The sequence below is a fragment of the Zeus faber genome (genome assembly GCF_960531495.2).
Source record: "Zeus faber genome assembly, chromosome: 6".
NCBI classification, from domain to species: Eukaryota; Metazoa; Chordata; class Actinopteri; order Zeiformes; family Zeidae; genus Zeus; species Zeus faber.
In genome coordinates this window covers 8672190-8695459 of record NC_137201.1, presented here as the reverse complement: position 1 = coordinate 8695459, position 23270 = coordinate 8672190, and the positions used below count along the sequence as shown (strand labels likewise).

General features: G+C 43.9%; 1 protein-coding gene across 2 annotated transcripts in view; it reads left to right on the top strand.

Moving 5' to 3' along the window:
* Positions 1 to 23270, top strand: part of tspan9a (tetraspanin 9a) — a 213971-nt gene that overhangs the window by 118560 nt on the left and 72141 nt on the right. The window contains exon 4 of one of the 2 annotated variants that reach the window (XM_080002000.1): positions 22077 to 22156. In XM_080002000.1, coding sequence (XP_079858126.1) covers positions 22094 to 22156 — 63 coding nt within the window. In that variant the 5' untranslated portion in view covers positions 22077 to 22093. Of the gene's footprint in view, positions 1 to 20973; positions 22157 to 23270 lie in introns of those variants that run through there. The other variant, XM_080001999.1, reaches the window with a different exon arrangement.

The window sequence follows — 23270 nt, the reverse complement described above, 5'->3', positions numbered from 1 at the left end:
ATATTATTGACTCTATTAGACTCTACATTTTGTTGTGTTGTCCGCACTTTTAAACTCCTAAATAATTCCACTTTTTTAAAACATGTATATTCATACTGTTAAATAAAAGCCTTTTTAAAAACAAAAGATGTTGTGTGTCGATGACGCTGTTCAACATTTCCTCAAAACACAAGAACAATGCAGAGATTCGCCCCATTCAGCAACGTGTCAAGTCCCCATTCAGCGGGGTGTCAAGTAGCCATGTGACAAGTGCATTCTGGGAGCTGGCTGAATAAAGCCAAGTGTGGGGGGAAACTTTGAAGGTAATTAAAAGTCTAACTCTAACCCTAACCCATTAACAAGTCATAGCGTTAAAATATTTGCTTGATTTGCACAAGTGACACCTTGTTTTGAAGCTCTGATTCCTCACTTTCAAATGATGCGGAAAAAAAAGTCAAAAGCCACCAAATGTACCTTAAGTCTGTGGTGGGGCACGTTATGTTTAGAACAGAGTTGAAATTATAAAAACTGTGAAGCAGAAAAGCAATACTTTTCTCTTAAGATAAATCACTACAACAATGTTTTGCACTCAAGGTTTGATTATTCTGAAAGCCTTTTATTAAAACCACTCAAGGAATAACGTTCAACAACCACTAGCCTTTTGCCACGGCCAAGATTTTTGTACAATGCAGAGGGCTCTGAACAGTTGGTCTTAATGAAGCCTCCCTGACAGCAGCCTCATTGTTTACCTTGAGAAACGATGCCGCAGGATTTCCAAGAACTCAGCACAGCTTTCAGATGTTTAACTGTCACACTGAGTTTTGCTCCCTGCATATGTCTGCAAATCTCAGTGTCATTTCCGCTCCGCGCTTGCGTTATCCATTTCTACCAAAGCAGCAAGTCTCACTGGGTACGATGTGAAAAATATGAAAACCAACAAGCCCTAGACAGAGTTGTGAGGAGAGGATCCCACACCCCTTGGAAAGGGCTTTCGCAGTGAACTTTAATTAACTCAGACCCGATGAATCAATAGCAAGGCCTGACTTCAATGGTTTTCTTTACACTGAACTGGATTACAATCGTATTGCTGTCGTTCCATTTTTTTTCTCCCCACACACACACAGTTATAACCCTCTTAAATATTGCGTGTAGCGCACACACTCAGGGATTTCGCTATTTCACTTCCTTTGATCAACATTATCGTAAGACAGACATCCTCAATTATCTTTTGTAGTTTATTCTGGGATTCATCGTGTAGTGCTCAAGTCATCGCAGGCTGTTTGACTTATCTAACTGTGAAAATGCTTTAGCTTTGCTTTGAAGCAATTATTTGTTTTTATAGTTCAGTTTTGTTCTAAATCAGTGTTGTCAACTGTCTGACAGTCAGTAAAAAATAATCTAATTCCATCACGTCAGTAAATTTGTAAAAAAAAAAAAAAAAGTCAAATTGTCAAAATGTACCGTGACTTGTACAAATTGTGTGATTTCTGACTGCTAGGGAATCTCGATGATGTAAATTTCACTCACGCCTTTTTTGACCCTCAATTAGAATTGGTCACTTTCATCCTATTATCACTGTGGTCAATATATGTGACCCACCGCGTACTTTAGGGTCATTTGACGCCTTTCGAGTTTTTTTTTTTTTCATCATTTGAAAGTGGATAATCAGAGCTTCCAAACAATGTGTCACTTGTGCAAATCAACCAAATATTTTTAAAACTATGACTTGTTAATGACAAGGGTGTGGCAAACTGTGATTCTGAGATAATCACCTCCAAAGTTTTATCCACACGAGGTTCATTCAGCCAGCTCCCAGAATGCAAATGGGGTTTGGCGGACAAACAAAGCCTCATTGCTACTTAACATAATGCTGAATGGGCCAATCACGAACAGCTCAACAACACACAACTATTTTGTTTTGAAAAAGCTTTTATTTAACAGTAAGAATATACATGTGTTATAAAAGTGGAACTATTTTGGAGTTTAAAAGTACGAACACAATAAACACAATCAAATTTAGAGTCTATCAATATTATGTTATAATATTATTCTCACCCAGTCTGGGGGAGAAGACGACAGCCTTCACGAGGCCTCTCCTGTGAGTAGTGAGAAATGGTGCAAGACCAACTCACGAAACTAATGTCGCCAAAGAATCATCGAGCTGGCAGACCAAGGTACAAGCCAATGCCAAAACCAAGGCAGAGAACATCCTCTTTAGGACGGGCGGACACCCCCACCGTCGAAAACCAAGGTCTGCCGGTGCTCCAACTCAATGTCGAGGGCCTTACCATCGCAAAACTCGAAGTCATCAGGCATCTCGCCGATTCCAACAAAGTGGCAGCGGTCCTCCTGCAAGAGACACACTGGGTGTCAGATGAAAACCTCAAGCTTCCTGGGTTCTCCCTCGCTGGATCCATCCACAGCAAGAAGCATGGAATGGCAACCTTCGTCCGAGATGGTTTGAGCTGGGCAGCCACCAGCCAATCTCCACCTGGCTGCAACATCGAGTGGCTGGCCACTAAAATCCAAGAAACATCTGTCGTGAACGTATATAAGCCCCCACCAACAGCGCTGACTGCATCATCACTTCCATCCGTGACTGCTCCTGCCATCTATGCAGGTGACTTCAACTGCCAACATACGGATTGGGGTTACCAACACACATCACAGGATGGAGAAGCACTGAGTGAGTGGGCCTCTAACATTGAGGCACTACTGCTGTACGACCCAAAGGAGCCCCCAAGCTTCTGCTCTGCACGTTGGAACTCTTATACCAACCCAGATCTGGCCTTCGTCATATGCCGCAGTAACGACCTGAAACCGGAGAGACGTGTCTTGGACAGGTTCCCTCGCTCACACCACCGGCCATCCATCATCAAAGTACCATCCCTAGTACAGCCGGTAGCTGGCAAACCGGTCAGGAGATGGAACTTCAGGAAGGCGAACTGGCAGTCGTTTACGGTGGAAACAGAAAGAAGAACTGCTGGTCTCATGGACCCAGAAGCAGAAGACGTGGATGCTGCATACAGTGCCTACTGTGAAGTCCTCCTAAGGGCAGCAAAGCACAACATCCCACGTGGCTACAATAAAAACTATATCCCGGGCTGGGATGAGGAGTGCAGCTGCCTGTTGCGCCAACACCAGCAGGCGATCACCAGGGAAGAAATGGACGCAACAGCAACAACCCTACTGCAGAAGCTGGATGACACCCGAAGGGCTAGGTGGACGGAAGTAGCGGAATCCATCGACTTCACCCACTCCAGCCGGAAGGCGTGGCAGACCATCAACTTGCTCTCAGGGAGAAAAACAACACCTCGTAGGTGTCCAGTGACTGCAGATGCTATTGCTTCCCAGCTCCTGAAAAATGGTCGCTTCCCTGATGCGGACAAAAACTTCGCACGACTGACATCGTGTGAGGTATCATCCCTCTCCAGAGCAGCCAGCGCTGATGCTAATCTCTCAGGAGACTTCACAGCAGCCGAGCTAAAGGCAGCAATTAAAAAACTGAAGCTGGGCAAATCACCAGGTCGAGACAATATCCACCCAGAGTTTGTTATGCACCAAAGTGAAAGAACATCTCAATGGCTACGCACATTCTTCTCATCATGCTTCCGGAGGTCCAAGCTCCCGAAGACCTGGCGCCGTGCTTCCATCATAGCCTTGCCAAAGCCGAACAAACCCGCCGAAGACCCGAAGTCCTACAGGCCCATATCCCTGCTCTGTGTCCCGTACAAGATTCTGGAGAGGCTGATCCACAGCCGCATTGAGCCAGTGGTGGACCCTCAACTCCCACCGGAACAAGCCGGCTTCCGCAGAGGCAGGTCAACGGTGGACCAGGTAACGCTACTCACCCAGGACATCGAGGACAGCTTCCAAGATAATGAGAAAGCTGGAGTAGTATTCCTGGACCTGACAGCCGCTTATGACACCGTGTGGCACCGTGGACTACACCTGAAACTGTTGAGAACAATCCCGGACCGGCACATGGTGAGATTTATTATGGAGATGCTATCTAACCATAGCTTCATCCTACAAACCAGCGATGGCCAGACCAGCAGGCTCAGAAGGCTGAAGAACGGTGTCCCGCAAGGCTCTGTCCTCTCACCAATGTTATTTAACATCTATATTCACGACCTGCCAGACACAACATCCAAGAAGTACGGCTATGCGGACGACCTGGCCATCATGCTTCGATGCCCAACATGGAACACTATGGAAGAAGGCCTCAACCGAGACATGGGCATCCTGGCAGACTACCTCCAGAAGTGGCACCTTCAGCTCAGCATGGGCAAAACAGTGTCTGCAGCTTACCACCTCTACAACCGGGAGGCAAGAAGGGAACTGGACGTGCATGTTGGCAACATCCGCCTGGAGTTCCAGCAAGCCCCCAAGTACCTCGGCGTATGCTTGGACCGGACGCTGTCCTACAAGCAGCACCTGGATGAAGTGAAGGCCAAGACAACCGCAAGGGTCTCGCTCATCCGCCGCCTTGCAGGCTCGACTTGGGGAGCTTCCCCCCAGACCCTACGCATATCCACGCAAGCCCTGGTCCTACCCGTAGCGGAATACTGTGCCCCTGCCTGGAGCAGAAGTCCACATGCGAACAAGGTGGATACTGTCATCAACAGCGCCCTCCGGATAGTAACTGGTTGTCTGAAACCCACCCCTGTGTCCTACCTGCCAGTCCTAGCTGGTATCGCCCCACCCAGTCTCCGACGGGAAGCAGCTACCCTCACCCTGGCAAGGAAAGCCCAGAAGAACGACTGGCACATCCTACACAAAGCCACAACAACACCGGCACCACCATGCAGGCTCAAGTCTCGCCATCCCTACAACAAGGCAGCACAAGAGATGCTACAGTCGATCCCTGACGACTTGTCCAAGGACGCCTGGCTGGCAGCATCCTGGAGACAATCGTGGGAGTCAGCTGCGCCCTCCCGCATCCAACGATACATCCGGGACCCAGGAGGAGGTGTAAAAGGAGAAGACATGCCACGCCACCTATGGACCTCGCTGAACCGCCTGCGTACTGGCGTCGGGCGCTTCAAGTCCTCTCTAAAGAAGTGGGGCCTATCCGACAGTGCGTCATGCGAGTGTGGCGAACCTGAACAGACTGCCGAGCACATAATCACCAGCTGCCCCCTATACAGCCCACCCTCAGAAGCTGGCCTTTTTGACCTAGGACTGGAGACGAGGGCGTGGCTATATGACACTGAGTTGGCCATCTGATGATATACGAAAGAAGAAGATGACTCTCAGAAAATCTGAAATCTGAAAATCTGTCACCAACCTCAACGGACTTCATCACGTCATCGACTTCTTCCGTTGTAACAACGGACGTATCGTCGGTCTCCTCCGGTGGTTCTTGAAAATATTCAGTTTTATTGTCACATTAAGTTTGAAATCCCCTGTTTGAAATGTTCTCCAAGTCTGGAGTAATATCAGATTCAGCAGCACTGTCGTTCTCTGCGTCGCTGTCGGAGAAATGACTATCATCGCGGAAAATGAAGTCCAGTAGGCGCTGCTAACACTGACTTGGATCTATCGCACTGGTCAGATTTAGGTCCGAAATATGATTGAGAGCTTCCGCAACCCGCTTCGCATAATCCATAACGATACGGTGAAGAGAGTTTTCACAGACAAGTGAGACCGAAACACCCCCGTGCTGAGCTTTAACTGTCTGTTTACGGAAGTAACGTAGGTGCGTGACGCGAAGGGTTTTTCTTCTTCGCCGTTTCACAACAATGGCTCTGTGTGTGTAAGAGTAGTATGATTTAAATGTTGAATTCTATCAAAACGGTTTCACATTGTGACTTCATATCACATAGAATACGGAGGAATGATCTTCACGTGGACGCTCGCGTTAAAGGAAACGATCAATGTTTCCCCATGTAATCTAACGGGAATATTTAACTCCACGGTTTAACATTTTTCTACTATTTATAAATCAAACTCGGTTTTGAAAATATGTTGAGAGATAAAAAAAAAAAACACAAAGGAACACGAATCTGGAAAAATCGAATTTTCCATCGAGAAAGGTTTTTTTTCAACTTATTTGGCTGCTCCTGGCGATTTTAGAAATGCGCGAGATGGCGAGTTTTGCTGTGGTGGCACACATATGTACTTGGATCAAGGCCTTTGTCCACAAAAGACACCCTGGCAGTTCAGCAGAATAGGGAGTCTTACGTATTTTTATAGTGGCAGTAAAAAAAAATGGGCCATTTCCGTAAAGACGGTCAGTCGTGTGGGTGTAAAGTGAAACATCAAGGCTGGCAGCCCTGTTCTAAATGCTTATGCGGTATGGTGTAGTTAGGGTTTATTTACTCTGCTTGTAAAACATGGAGTGTGTGGTGTTCCAGCTCACCTCCTGGGGTTCTGATGGACGTGCCTGCAGGATTGGAGTTTAGATTGGGGCTTGCCTACAAGACTGCATGGGCTTTGGGGATTTAAGGTCTATTTGTGTGCGTGTACTATATGTGTGTGTACTATATGTGTGTGTGTGTGTGTGTGTGTGTGTGTGTGTGTGTGTGTGTGTGTGTGTGTGTGTGTGTGTGTGTGTGTGTGTGTGTGTGTGTGTGTGTGTGTGTGTGTGTGTGTGTGTCGTGCGTGAGAGAGAGAAAATGTCTGTTTGTGTTCGGCTCTGTCTTGTTTCTGTGTGTGGTCTAAGTGAACCGACATGACTGCTGCTATGTCACTTAAAACCTATCAACACGTGTCTCCCGCTCCCGGCAGCCGGCCATTCTCGATTAAGGTCATTTTCTGACTGGTGGTTTTTACCTATTTAGAGGCAAAGAAACAGTAGTTTTAGCAGTTATTAAATAAGCGTAAATTCAGAAAGTCAAGTCAAGTTTATTTGTGTAGCCCTTAATCACAATACAGTCTCAAAGGGCTTCACAAACCCACATTTCACATTGAAGTCAACGACATCCCCCAGTCTGAACCCTCATCCGTGCAAGGACAAGCTCCCAGAAAACCAATGCAACACTGTAAAAATGAGTCTTAAGAAACTCAGTGAAAGGCATTCCCAATTTGTTCTGCAGTCTACACAAATTTCATAACCCCAAATGCGGTTATAGTTTCAAGGCTTGTGACTTTCTATCGCCGTCCTTGATTCCAAAACTCTTTTGGAACGACTTTTTGAAGCCCGGTACACACCCAGCCATTGCTGGATCCTCAGAGGAGCTTGAACTCATAAATTCCTAATTAACACCCTTTCCCAGACACCTTTATTGACTTTCCTACCACAAATCACCAAGAAAAAAGCGGGAGAATGGCACTTCTGTCAGGCCTGTCTCATCTAACCCAATCATATTCTCAACATCATTAAAGGGCGAAACAGAACTATTGATAGCAAACCTGATTGACGTATGACGCACTGACGTATTCAATGTGATTGGGGGAAAGAAAACAGACATTAATAATATTATTTATTAATAATTTATTGAGTAAAGTGTTCTCACTGCGATCAAGGCCTCTTTCCTCAACAACATGATGAAAACTTCCATATATAAAATCAGACAATTCACTTAGAGGTTACAGGATTAATGTTTGCACAACATTAATTCCTCTGTTAGAACAGTCCCAAGTGTCGTTAAATATATCAGCTGTTAAAAGTTTAAAGTCATTCAGAAGTTAATTTCAAGTGTCCCTTCATGGCTGTAATAAGATGCATATTGGCAAAAACCAATGTCCCCAAATTACCTCGCCCATATATGGACGTATGGTTCTGAAGCGATTTCTCTGAGTGGGGAATGAAAGGAGTTTTCACATGTCAAGCCTTTACCGCAGGATTCTCAAACCTGGATGTTTGCCTTTTTAATGGCGCTTTTTAAAATAAGTTTCTCTCACCTTTTCTCAGTGTCGAATCAGTAGTTTTGGGAGCAGCTAGCTAAACAGATTATCCGCATTAACCGCTGCTGGCAGGCTTCTAATCTCTGTGCCTTTCTTTCTTTGTAACACTCTTCCCGGGAATGTAATCTTCTCTGAACCAAGCATTTCACTGACGTCTACAACTTATTAGCATGTCATCGTATTGATTGATCACCACTAACAAAGCAACTAACAACGAGAAATGATTAAGAACAACAAGGAAGATATGACAATATCACTGTGATTTAAGAGATGTTTGTGGGACAGATGTGGAAAACAGAAATATAAATCACAACATCTGTCTGGGAGCCGGCACAGTTACTTCTTATTACAAACCGTGACAGAAATCGGAGAAAAAAAACAACTATTACTGTCACATGGACAGTAATGTGCTGTAAAACCCCCATTCTTATCCCATAGAAAAATCACTCTGGCCCACCCGATGACGCCGAGATGACGAGGCCAATCCTGCGTTGCCATGGTGAACTTTTGGTCCTGTGATTCAGTGTCATGATTATTCGATTTGAACTCAATTAAATATATTAGATATCCAGGCAAATGATAGCGAGGCCTTATGCAGTGTAAGAATACAGAGATGTGCAGATGTCCATATTCCCATTCTAGGGAACTGTTCAATGGGTGATTCTTATATATTCTTCCAGTAGAAACATGCTTTTTATGTATTAATGCTTATGTCTTGATTAATTTTGACCACCGCTAAACACACGGATGGGAACGGCAGTTCAGCAACAGGATTTTCTTGTGAATAGCATACTCTTGGAATATAAACAAGTTCTCTGAAGGTCATGGAGGGCACACATACTAACAACAAATCTCAAGCAATGCAAATCCTGTGGACCAGCCGTCCTCGTGGTTTTGTTTGTCGCCGGGTTCAAAGTGCTGTGTGTTCCGGGTAGTAAATGTCACGGCGCCTGTTTTCTCACCTGCAATATACACAGCAACAGGCCCGGCCAAGTGTTTGGAGTATCTAGGGGCGACGGGGGGGAGACAGCCGAGGAGAACGCTTTGTTCTTCTAATCTACTATTTATGTATGGGCCTTGATCAGACATTCCCACCAACCTTCGTATCATCTTTCAGATGTCACGTACGGTATATCTGCACGGCACGTCACATCTCTAACTTAGATGTCAATGTCACGTGGTATCAAATAATGTTGCAGCTAGAAAAATGTCAAGCCGAGGTACAAGTTAAAAGGGACATATTGTTTGTCTGTTGGAAAGATTGTTTAGCTTCAACCATGATGAGTAGTTCTGGCGACCAAACGACTCGATTAGTAGAGATATAAAGTATGTATGTTTGTGGAAAAAGTGTTAGAGCCCCTTGTCTATCGTGTCTTATCTTATATACAGTACGCCTCTGAAAGTCATAATAGTCTATAAATACAAAGTATAACATACATGTAGGCTGTAAGAAGAGATGGATAGATAGATAGATAGATAGATAGATAGATAGATGGGTGGGTGGGTGGGTGGGTGGATGGATGGATGGATATCACATCCAAACATTCATACATATTTTATTCATCCCTGGAGGGAAATTGCGGTGTTTACAACAGTGCACATCCAAACATTAGGTAATAGTAATAAAGTAATGACAATAAAAAGTAAAAAAAAAATAATAATATCAATAAACCCTAAAAACTGTGAAAATTTTGGCGATGTACAATAAACCTAAAAAAACATTTTTCAAATATACAATTAACCTAGAAAGTAAGAGATAGAAAAAATAATGCACTATACTATAAACCTGAAGTAGAACAATTTGGTAATATACAGCAAACCTAAAATGACAATAAACATTGTTAACCCAGAAAGCAGCCATAGAATGTGGGGAAAACAAAGACATTCGGTGCAGCCAGCTAATTTGCGAGGTTTAAACACAGCGTTCTAAATGATAGTAATAAAAAGCCATTCCCAGCACATTAGTGATTACATCATTGACGGCAGCAGAGAGGCCTTCTTTTCCTTTTTTCCAGTTTTTCTATTCATCTTATCTTCTCTTTTCTTTTCGGATCACAAAGAAACAGCATGTTCCCTTTGAAAGAAATGAATTATATTCTGTTCTATTCTGTTCAATATTATTCTGTTCTATACTATTCTCTTCCGTTCTATTCTGTTCGATACTATTCTGTTCTACAGTATTCTGTTCTATACTGTTCTATACAATTCTGTTCTATTCTGTTCGATAGTATTCTCTTTTAAACTGTTCTATACAGTTCTTTACTATTCTGTCCTATACTGTTCTACATGTTTTATACTCTTCTATTCTGTTACCACTATACTATTGTATTCTGTACTATCCTGTTCTATTCTGTTCTATATTATTCAGTTCTGTATGTTTCTGTTATATAGTATTTTGTTCTATAGTATTCTGTTTTATACTGTTCTGTTTTATTCTGTTCTATACTATTTTGTTCTAGAGTATTCCATTCTATACTGTTCTATACTATTCAGTTATTTTCTGTTCTATACTATTCAGTTCTATAGTATTCTGTTCTATACTGCTCTGTTCTATTCTGTTCTATACTATTCTGTTCTATACTATTCTGTTCTATAGTATTCTGTTATATACTTTTATGTTCTATTCTGTTCTATACTCGTATGTTCTATACTGTTCTATACTATACTGTTCTATTGTGTTCCGTTCTATACTATTCTCTTCTATACTTTTCTGTTTTATACTCTTGTACTATTCTGTTACCACTATACTGTTGTATTCTGTACTATTCTGTTCAACTCTGTTCTATTCTATTCTTTGCTATACCATTTTGTTCTTCACTATTCTGTTCTATACTGTTATATACTATTCAGTTCTATACTGTTCTATTCTACTCAATAGTATTCAATTCTATACTATTCAGCTCTATACTTTTCTGTTCTATACTATTCTGTTCTATACGGTTCTATTGTGTTCTATAGTATTGTGTTCTATATGGTTCTATACCATTTTGTTCAATTGTGTTCCATACTACTCTGTTCTTTACCATTCTATAATGTTTAATACTGTACTCTACTCTCTGTTACCACTATACTATTTATTCTGTTCTATTCTATTCTATTCTGTGCAATACCATTTTGTTCTATTATGTTCAATTCCATTTTATACTATACTGATATATTCTATTCTTTTATTTCTACACCATACTGTTCTATTCTGGTCTTTCCTGTTATATACTTTTCTGTTCTTTACTATTAGATAGTATTCTGTATCATCCTGTTCCATTACGTTCTACTCCACTATGCTATTCCGTTGTGTTCTAACTTTTCTGTCCTGTTCAGCTCCATTCTTTGCTCTGCTGATCTTTTCTTTTCTCTTCTATTTCCGCTGTGTTCCAGCGGAGCTACAATGCCGCTCTGCGCTGTCCTCAAGGTGAATGTGAACTCGGAGTGGGAGCGTAGTGTTTGTGCAGCCTTTAGGTTGTTTCTCTGAGCTGAGAGGCTCGTGACTGCGGCTCTGTTTGGAATGAATCAAATTGAATCAAGGAATCACAGACAATTCCTTTACACAAAAACATCACACGCACACACACACACACACACACACACACACACACACACACACACACACACACAGTGATGTCCGCCGAGCTGCAGGACAAGACAGTTTTGGCTTTGACTCTTCCTTTTTGTTGCTATAACTAACACCCCTAATGTTTTGTGAATACAAACAGTAAATACACTGATCGGCCACAACGTTAAAACCACCACTAATAACCACCAATATTGTGTAGGTCCCCCTCATGCCACCAAAACAGCTCTGACCCATTGAGGCTGGACTCCACAAGACCTCTGAAGGTGTGCTGTGGTATCTGACACCACGTTAGCAGCAGATCTTTTAAGTTCTGGAAGTTGTGAGGTGGGGCCTCCGTGGATCAGCCTTGTTGTTCCAGCACATCCCACAGATGCTCCATCGGATCACCATGGGCACTCTGACAGGTCAGAGTGCCCATGCTGACCTGTCACCGGTTGTGCTTCCTTGGACCACTTTTGGTAGGTACTAACCACTGCACACTAGGAACACACCACAAGACCTGTCGTTTTGGCGATGCTCTGACCCAGTCGTCTAGCCATCACAATTTAACCCTTGTCAAAGTGGCTTAGATCCTTACGCTTCAACAACTGACTGTTCACTTGCTGCCTCATATATTCCACCCCCTTCCACTCACTTAACATGTCAGTGGTTGTTGTGGCTGATCGGTGTATATGAATATTTCAGGCTAACGCCCTTGAAAGATGCTAAATTCAATGCATGTCTAGCTCAGTTCATACTCATCTATGCTCCGAGGAGGTTCAAGCTCAGAGTAAGGACTGTGCTTTGTATGTAGGATTTAATCATTCATAAACAAAAGCACTTGATGAGACCTTTACAGGAACCAAACTCAAATTCATGGCCAGGATGAGTCAAAGAGACATTCCGTTTCAGCGGTTGTGCAATAGATTTATATCGCACAGTGGTGTGGGCTGGTCTGGTTGAGCAGCCCACACCTGACCTGGATCTAGGTGATTGGGATCAGGGTGGCTGCATACCTGTTGCTCATTGGTTGGTCTAACGGGCAGCAGGTACAACCGCCATCCTCACACACGCTCGGGATAGGAGCCCAATCATGACACGTTCTATCTGCTGCTGGCTAATTCCAGCTGGCCCACTCTCTACAATTAAGTGGTGTGTCTACAACATCGTCCCCTGTGTCTCTGTGCCGGAGGGCCCTGCAAACGTCACACTGGCAGCGTGTGGTCGGCAGAACTGCCACACGCACGATCCATGACTCCTGAACGAAATGCGATACATTCATATTCTTATAAGCTCCCCAACAAACATGGCACACAAAAAGAACAAAATGTGTTTGTATAAAACAAAACTTTTTGTGAATGGAAAACTCTGCCGCTCGCAATGAGAACGATAAATCACGAAGCCTCTCCCGGGTTACATAACAGATCAATATTGTCTTTCCCTGAAGTACCACCGAGTATTGTTCTGAGATCCTCTCATAAAATGTTGTTGCTGCGTAACACGGGTTGAAGTAGCTTTTCTTGACAAGGCATTATCTTTTTTCTTTTAATTTATAAATGTGTTTGCGGTATGCAATGTGCAAAACTGCTTTGTCCATGTGAGGTATTTTAAAAATACCTCACACCTGAAAATACGCAGAAAATTATGCCATCAAACATTTTAAAGAGGGAGCGTAATGCTTCTCTTTTCAGTGGTCTATTTACCAGAGCGCATATTTGGGAGTCTCACACCCACCTGCTGTTTGTATTGTTCAGTTATAAAATAAATCTAGAGACTCAATGGCTTGGAAAAATAGCTTTAACCCTTTTCTTGCATGAACTGGATACATCTGTTTGAATTTATTTTGTTTGTTCGCAAGAGCTGGGTATTGTTTAAAAAATGACGATACCAGTACCAATACCAGAACCCTTAAAGTGATACCAATAGAGTACTTCATTCGATACCTTTTTTTTTACAATACTTATCATGTGAACGGCAGCATTCAGTTGTGCAAAATGCCACCGCTCCTCCCCATCCAAATGATTTTGACACAAATGCATTTTAAAAGTGTTCAAATTGTTGAAATGTTGATTAAATAACTGTACAAAACTGTACAGTGAAGTATTTGGGCCATGTCCTTTCAAACAAATAGCCAGTACAGGAGGAATGATTACAGCGAGGAAAACCTCTTTCACTCTTCATATGGACTCCTGACTGTTGTTTTAAGAGAGTCAGATTGTGAACCCATCCTTTAACAGACTGCTGCACACGCTGCATTTAATCGATGTGGTGATTGGCTACGAGCAAAACCGTACAAATAGTCCGTTTTTTTTTGATCTGGGTACAAATAGGATCTTATGCAGGTATCGTTTGGAGAAGTTTGTATTGGGTTATTTTGGTTGATACCTTAAAGGTGATGAGTACCAATACCCAGCCCTATTGTTCGCTCTTCAAACTAAGCTTCATAAATAGATAGATAGATAGATAGATAGATAGATAGATAGATAGATAGATAGATAGATAGATAGATAGATAGATAGATAGATAGATAGATAGATAGATAGATAGATAGATAGATAGATAGAGACTTTATTATCCCCCGGGGGGGGGATTGCGGTATTAGAGCACATCAAAACAATAAGAAATAATAATAATGTAATAGAATAACATCGAAAAAAAATTGCCAAAATACAATAAACCTAAATATTAACAATAAAAAATAAACAGTAAACACAACTAATCCAACAATAAATATTCAATCAACCTAAAAATGAACAAATTAAGCAATACATGTAAACATAATGAACAATAAAAATTAGAAATAAACCAAACAATAAACCAGAAAATTTTTTGCAATATGAAATAAACTAAAAGTTTAACAATGAACAATAAAAATGAGCCTGAAAAAAAAGAAACAAGAAAAATGTGGCTGTATAATATAATAAATATACATATATATATATATATATATATAAAAATGACTGGCAGTCACTGACATTCAAAAGGTGTCTGACGGTAGGTCTCCTTGGCCTGACCCCAGTTCAGAGTCAAGTGCATGCATCGGATTTGCTTTTGTATTAAAGGATTAAAAATAAATAAATATATAAATAAAAGGAAAGATGATAATGGGGAGTTTTTGGCAGAAAAGTCCTGGGTATTCTGCTGGAGTCACTGCTGCTTCTCTGTTCTCTCTGAACTATAATCGCTCCGGTCCGTTCTTGCAACATATGTTGAAAGAGCTGCCAGATTTACTCCACATCTGAGAGAATGGTAGAATACAATCCCATCCCGGCGCAACGTCTCAGCCCCGGCCCGCTCGGCTCCTCTCCCTGCTCCTTTCCGCATCGTTTCCCACTTAAATATCCTCCATGTTTCTTTTATCGGGTAAACTTTTGGGGTTCATTTGGGGGTTTATTTCTCTAGATATGTGCAAACATCCAAGTCAAGTTCCCTAGGTTTCCAACTCAAAGTCCCGTTATCACAAGTCCATTTTCAGACCTTAGTCTCCGGGTCCCTAAGTCCCACTCAAAGTCCCCTTATCGCAAACCCCTGTCTCCACCAGTGAAGTTTGAGGCCAAGTCTGCCTATTCACAGACCGAGTCATGGACCAAAGTTGTATACATGGGGCTCGTGTTAAAGGTCCCGACTGGCAGTGAGTGAGGAAGTGTTCCCGTTACTCAGGGTGTTTTGATTTGTTCCATAAGGAAATGGAGCGGCGTAGCGAAGTGCAGATCACAGGCACCCTCCACACGTCCCTCATGAATATGCATATCTTGACCAGGCTACCTCGATGCCTATTCACGCTTAAAAATAAAAACGCGCCTGATAAAAAGGGCCTCCATGGGGCCTCAAGGGGCAAAGGGGCAGGTGCTCCCCCGCAAAGAAAACTAGCCAACAATTCAGCAAACACTGCAACAACATAGCCAGCTATTTGCTCTCCAAAAACAAAAGCCTAACCAATAGGCTTTTGTTTGTTTGCCCTTAATCACAGGACAGTCTCAAAGGGATTCACAAACCCCCATTTCACATCGAAATCAACAGCATCCCCTCCTAGTGATGTGAGAGACGTAAATCCAGGTGGGGAAGTGGTTGTCCATGACAGCGGTCATTATACAGACTGAATTGACCGCTGATTGCCGCTATTGACAAATTAGAATCAAGTTTTTCCACACATTTGAACTCTTTTTTTTTTGGCGCAGTGCATTGCACTGCTGCCTCACAGCAAGAAGGTCCTGGGTTCGATTCCTGCGCTTGGGGCGCTGTTGGCACCGTGCTCCGTTATCTCCCAGATTGGAGTCTTTCGGTGTGGTCCTCCGGGTTGGGGGTTGGGCGTGGGGTTAACAACCTCACCCCGTAAAAAAAAAAAGCATGTTATGGAAACGACGAGAAGGCGCCATTCTGGTATAATGGTGGGGACTCGACGCCCAATGTTCCAGAAGGAACGGGAGGAACTGAACTGAACTCTTTTTTGTACCGGCATCCCTCGAAATTCTGAATCCGTGCGTCATTTTCCACAACTGACACTCTGATGTCAACATTTACCTCAATGTCAATTCCCAAATTACTTCTAATCCTCCTAATTCCTCGAAATTAACTCATGGCATTTGCAAGCCCACTGTTACATGGTCCAAGATAAAAATGAAGAAAAAAATATTGTGCCTTGCATCAGACTGGGGTCCAATTTCTGGCCTGGAGTGTTCTAGACTGGCGTGAGTGTGTGTGCGAATTTCTCTCTCTCGCTCTCTCTTTCTTTAACCTCTTATCCTCAGAAATGAATGAAGAATCACGGAGCCCCGCTCCCTCTGAGGGTAAGATCTGCACATTGCTCAAGAGGCAGCTCAGATGTCTACCTAGGACGGCTCCAGGGATAAGCAACGGCACGCACACCAAAGGCTCGAGCGTGTTGCGTGGCGTGTAGGGTTTTTATTGACTTGTGTGTTTTGGAGGTGGCGTTCTCCCGTGGCTCATCAGCAGAGCCACGGGTGCAGAGGAGCGGCTTTCTACATCTGGCCTGAGGTGTGGAACGGTTGATCTTGCTTCACCACCTGCACGCAACCACTTAAATCATGCAACAGTGCCATCTGCCTGAGGGGTGTTTAAAATGGTCCATTGGGAAATATTTTGTTGTAAGAGACATTATTTGGGAAAAGAATATTAAATATTGAGTTTAAGTTCATGTTATTCATTAAATATCTAATATTATTAAATATTATTTCGTAGCCTATATTAAAGGGGAACACCACCAGTTTTCAGCATTGAAATGGTCAAACTATGCCCCCGAGTTGTGATGTGGTCCATCGACCCAATTCCTGCACTTCTCTGTTTCTGAGAGGCTGGGCTGTAAGACACTGCTGATGTACTCGTCGGCCACACCTTTTTGTAAGGTGTGGGCGGATTTACGATTAAATCGTCAATGGGCAATCGATCGAGTCGATTGACATTGTTGATTGGCGACAGACAATTTTTTTTAATTTTTTTTAATCCGCCAAGAAAAAAACAAGCATTGAAACGGCGTAAGTGCAGGTTACCTTTGTGGTGTGGGGATGGTGTAGTTTGAGCAGCCACACCTGTCCTGGGTCTAGGTCATTAGGGTCCCAGGATCAGAGTGGCTGCATACCTGTTGCCCGTTGCTTGGTATAACGAGCAACAGGTTAAAACCCCCATCCCCACACACACTCAGGAGAGAGGAGCCCTGTCATGACCTGTGTCCATCTGCTCCGGGGCTTGTTCTTTCAAGCCCCCTTCTCCACAATAAACTTGTGTGTTTTCTACAACCCCGCCGTCTGTGTCTCTGTGCCGGAGGTCCCTGAACACGGCACTTGGGTGGCGCGTGGTAGGCGAAACTGCCACAACCGTTTTCTGAAAGTGGAGCGGAAAAAGGGAGAGAGGGGGAGAGGGTGCAAGGGGAAGGGGGACAGAGAGGGAGAGGGAGAGAAGGGGAGATGGGAAGGGGAGGAGAGGGAGAGAGGGGAAAAGGGAGAGAGAGGAAGAAGGGAGGGGGGAAGAGGGAGAGAGGGGGAGAGGGACAGGGAGAGAGGGGAAGAGTGAGAGGGGGGGAAAGAGGGGGGAGGGAGAGGGGGAGAGAGAGAGAGGGTGGGGGGGGGGGACGCTATTGTTCTCTCCCCTCAGAGCGGTTAAGTAACCACTTGTGATCGCATCTCACTTCCCTGCTCTATATGCAAATATTGTGATTATAATATAGCAATATTTAAAATAACCTCATAGTTTGTTTAGTTTGTTTCCTACATGTAAGGAATGAATTTTTTGCCACACAACTGAGTGAAGGGATTGTCCTGCTCCATCCCGTTCCAAAGGAAATCAGTCCCCACACTGGGAAGAAATGAGAAAGAAGAGAGAATGATTTGAAGATGGAATTTTTGCTGATATAGTCATTTTCCAGGCAAATTAGCTCTATCAGACACTAGTGCTATGTCTTTACAACAGATAATAGAATCATAAGCGATCCTAAAGCAACCGAATTTGCTGTCGTTGTGAATTTTTTCTCCTTTCCTCATCATCTGCCGAGTCCGTGAGACTCAATAGTGTCAGAGGCTTCTCCTTGGCTGTGGCCATTATTTGGATTTCAACCTTCCCTGGCTCTGACGTAGCCTGCATATATGCCCCAATTTCAATTTTTTTTTTTCATTGTTCCAAATACCAACACTAAATACCACATTTTATCTGTTTAGGATACCAGTATTGTTGTTTTTGAAGGCATGAAGAGGTTAATTACACAAAATCTGCATTGTACACATGGCTTTTGTGTTGGTAATCATCCAAAAGCCACCATCTATTTTTTCCCTGGTTGGCTAATTTGCATCCAACAGGACGAGTAATTGTGTTTGGTGTAATTAAAGTCGTTTGTTTTCTTTAATAATGCATCTTTGTTACTCCATGTGTTTAAAAAAAAAAGGTTTGATAATTACGTCTCTGTTCCGCTTGCATTGGCCCCACTAATTTAGACTTTGGTAAGATACATGAAACATAGATATCGCACGTTTTGTTGCTGTGTGTTTCTGTGGCATACCTGAGCTTTTGCACACCCATCACGGCCACGTTTTATACTGTAAGTGTGAAACCGAAGAGAGAATTGGATTAGGTTGTCCACATCCGTTGGGTATTACTGGCTTTACCTTTAAGACGGTTGAGTTGAAACTCACCCGCCATCTGTCTGCGGGCTCAGCCGTCGCCGGCACTAAACTTCGACCTGCTGACAGAAGAACGTAACCACATTAGAGCAACAAAGTGTCACAACAGTAAACCCATTTTGGCAAAGACCTGCTCCGAGAAAAGAGTTGCTTTTTGCGCAAGGCGATATTATACTATGTTTATAATTGAGCTGTAGGAGCAAAAAACAACAATTATTAACACTGACGATTTTTATTTCCCTAATTATATTTTTTGTTTCAGTGCATTACATCACTGACAGTGTTGCCTTGGCAAGGCAATTTCATTTGTACAGCATACTTCGTACACAAGTGCAATTGTAATGTGCAAGTGCTTTACGTAAGACATAGAAATAGATAGAAATAGAGCATAGCAATAAAAAGCCAGATAAAGATAAAGATATTGAAATGAAATTTTAAACAGGCCTACATAGGAAATACAAATCAAAAAACAGTCAAAAACACATGAAAGATTATTGAAATTTCAAGCAGGCTGATCAATCACTGAAAAGCAGACAACCCTTAGAGCAGTTTGGTTAATCTTTTCCCTTTCATGTTTATTCGGATGATATTTGTCAGTACTTTCCTTGTATTTCCTGCTATAATATTAGAAAGCAAAATCAGGGCTGTAATATACCGTCGGCTTAGTACATCAAACAATGGAGGATCTCTTTGTATAACTCTTTGATTCATAGGATTCCATATATTTAAGCCTCTATCCTCTTTCCATGCTCTAAATGGTGACATAATTCCAAACGCTGAAACCTTGCCCATTAATCTTGGCTCCTTACATGGCAGCGGGCCAGGCTGGAGCGACCGAATAGTGAAGCTGCAGCTCAGATTTGCCGCCAAGCTCGATGGCAGTCAGATGTTAAATGCAGAATTCGTAAAAATGGAAGTAAGCTGTTCACCATTGAAATCAGGGGGCCGATGATTTCATACACCGTCAGCAGCCGATGTGAGCGACTTCTGCAGCAGTGTCCCTGAAATCAGAGATACTGAGATACTGCCAATGACTGACAAGGCAGACTCGTAGTCACGCAGTAGATAGTGTCAGCATGCTGTCCTTCTCTTCTTTCGAACACCCACACAACCCTTTCCCTGCTAAAATTCCCATGACAACACACGCAAGTCGGTTCTGCCACTCCAACATAAAAACCACTGACAGGTGAAGTGAATAACATTGATCATCTTGTTCCAATGGCACCTGTCAAGGGGTGGGATATATTAGGCAGCAAGTAAGCAGTCAGTTGTTGAAGTTGATGTGTTGGAAGCCAGAAAAATGGACAAGCTTAAAGATCTGAGCGACTTTGACAAGGGCCAAATTGTGATGGCTATAGACGACTGGGTCAGAGCATCTCGTAAACGACAGGTCTTGTGGGGTGTTCCCAGTATGCAGTGGTTACTACCTACCAAAAGTGGTCCAAGGAAGGACAACGGGTGAACCAGCGACAGGGTCATGGACACCGATGGGCTCATTGATGTACGTGGGGAGTGAAGTCTAGCCCGTCTGGTCCGATCCCACAGAAGAGCAACTGTGGTAAAAATTGCTAAAAAAGTTAATGCTGCTGTGATAGAAAGGTGTCAGAAGTGTAGTGCATCACAGCTTTATGCCTATGGGGCTGCGTAGCTGCAGACTGGTCAGAGTGCCCATGCTGACCCCTGTCCACCTTCAAAAGCTCCTACAATAGGTATGTGAGCATATTAATTGGACCATGGACACGCGTATGGTAGAAGGTGGCCTGGTCTGAGGAATCATATTTTCTTTTACATCATGTGGATGGCCGGGTGTGTGTGTGTGTGTCGTTAACCTGGGGAAGAGATGGCACCAGGATGCTCTATGGGAGGAAGGCAAGCCGACGGATGTAGTGTGATGCTCTGGACAATGTTCTGCTGGGAAACCTTGGATCCTGGCATTAATGTGGATGTTACTTTTACCCGTAAAACCTACCTAAACATTGTTGCACGCCTTCATGGCAAGGGAATTCCCTGATGGCAGAGGTCTCTTTCAGAAGGATTATAAGCCCTTCCACACTGCAAAAAAATTTCAGGAATGGTTTGGTGGTGGTTTTAATGTTGTGGCTCAATGTATATCCTCCATTAATTTGAGATGTTTGCCTCCCCAAGCCCATCAGACCAGGTAGAAGAAATTGCTGAACTTGTATAGTCTTAAGCAAGTGTAATGATGGGCTTGTTAAAAACACTGTGGAAGCAGAGAGGAGGAGCTGAAGGCTGACTGCAGCTGCTTCATTGGCTGTCTGCTCAGCAATGGGGAGGGGCAGAGAGAGAGCAAGAGAGAGAGCAAGAGAGAGAGAGAGAGAGAGAGAGAGAGAGAGAGAGAGAGGCAGGCAGAGCTCTATTTGGGAGATAGGGAATGCCTGTTAGTTGCAGCTGCCGATAATAGCACATCAGCCACAGTGCTGCTACTAGGAGAGAGCGCAGCACAGCCAGTGCCAAGGGCTTAGTTCCTGGCTGCAGAATGGTACACTAGAGAAGACAAGCACGCTCAAAAGAGAGGCAGAGCAAGGCGCAAGGGAGGGAGAGAGAGAGAGAGAGAGAGAGAGCGAAAGAGAGAGAGAGACCATCTGATCACGCTGGGTCGCGGAAGGCTGAGACAGTGGGGAAGAGGAGAGGAGCGCTGGAGGAGAGGAGGAACACGGCAGAGAGAAGGAGTAAAAGAGGGCTAGAGAGGGTTGCCGGCTCTCCGGTGGGAGAAGCGTGCGACACGTCTCCTCCTCCTTGCAACCAGTGCTGAGGTCAGCAGGGGCATGTGGAAGAGGAGCAGCTGAAGGCTGGGAGTTCACAAGGGGGTCTGACTCCCACCAGAGAGAGAGGGAGCAAGTGGCAGAGTGCCGTGGGAGAGTGCCGTGACATTACAGGATAGGACAGGGGGTAACATTTTAACTTCCTCCCCCACAAGGACGTCCTGTCACGGGGCTGAGGGAATGCTCCTTGAAAGACCACTGTGCACAGCCAATTCAGGACTATTAAAACAGGACAGTCGCAGGCAGCGGGGAGAGGCACCAGACCGACAGCCACTTCGTAAACTGGCTTAAGCTCACTCCCAACCTGCTCTACCTTTGCGCTCTGGGTCGGACGTGATTAGGTTCCTTTTTTATTTTTTTAGTTTTCTGTGTGCGACATTGAGCGCGGTGGGCTTGGAGACTTTGTGAGGCAGATCGCTCTGTGCTGTCACCTCTAGGGACTATGGTAGACTGTGCGTCAGGAAACCCCCCATCACCAGCCGCAGGCCTAGAGCATGGAGAAGTCCAGCAGTGAGGAATCGGCTATTCACCGCAGCCCGTCCATAGATAGCCACGACTCTGATTTCGCCCGCGCCTCCACGTCCGGCCGCCCGTTCGGGGGCCGTGGCTTCACTGCCGGCGCGTTCTACGGCTCCACAGGACCGCGCAGCAACAACGCGCAGCCAACGCAGGCTGGCGTGCCAGTGGACGCCAGCGCGGGAGACAAGACCGGCAAAAAGTGCGGCTCGCCCAAAGGCAGCAAATACGTGGTGTTTTACCTGGATCTATCGTTTGTGTTCCTTTTAGAATTCAAGAAGTGCAACATGGCAAGAGGCTGCCTCTGCTGTTTGAAGTACATGATGTTCCTCTTCAATCTCATCTTCTGGGTAAGTGCATTATTTCCAAATGTTTTTCCCCATCGCACCGCAACCCTTCAGACTTTTTCAACATCTCTGTCATATATGGCAAACACAGACACACAGATTATTTGCCTTCAAGACCTCCTGCCTGCACAGGTGATCTGAGTTCAGTAAACTTAGATAAAGAAAATTCAGTATTTTATGAATACCAGATTATTAATTACCCAACGACTGCTCTGTGCAGACAAAGCTTTATAAAACAGCAATTATCATACACTGTGGCAAGGTGATGGTTGTTTGTGCAATCACGTGTTACTGATTGTTGCATCAGGTTCCTAATGTGTTCCTAATGCACCTTATTTTGTAAAGGTCTATTTTTTGGTGTTATTGAGGACTGTAACATCACAGGAGGTCCCTGTCTCTGTCCCTGTGATGGAGGGGTAGCGGGAGGTGTGGATGGGGTGTGTACTGGGACTGCTCATTCACATGGTTCCCCAGTATGCACTGATTTATTTGTAGCCACGTTGTGCTTTTAATTAAATAACTCGAGGGCATACGTGAGTTCTGATGAGTGACAGTATGTGCAAGAAAGGGATATTTAATGAGCCATCATCAAGAAATGCATGATTCATTTTGATTCATCGTGGAGGGTTGGCCTTGTTTTGTGTTTTGTACTATTTCACGTAACTCACTTATTTTCTATCATTCCAGTTGTAGAAATTGTAACTTGTAATACATTTTTTATTGCCTCTTTTTCGTGTTGACTGAAGGCATTTGGCCTTCTCAGATTGTGCACTTATTAAAAAGGGTAATTTGTGTTAATGTTCCGATAGTAATTACAGCAATACACAATTTACATTGAAGCAAATCGATCATATTATTATATTTCTTCCAAATTTAAATTGACTCACTGAAACCTCGCCAACTTGTGGTTGGCATTGTTGTTTGTCTGTGCATGAGCATTTGTTTGTGCTTTGGGGGTCCGCTGCTTATTGACACAGTGGATTAGGGGTCTTAGAATTCACGGGGCCAAGCCTTTGTGTCGAGGCAGTGGAGCGTAAAGTGTAAAAACATCCCAGCGCAGGGGTCTCCACCAAGCACAGCTCACCATGTTACTGGGGAGTGAGCCCTGCTAACTGGG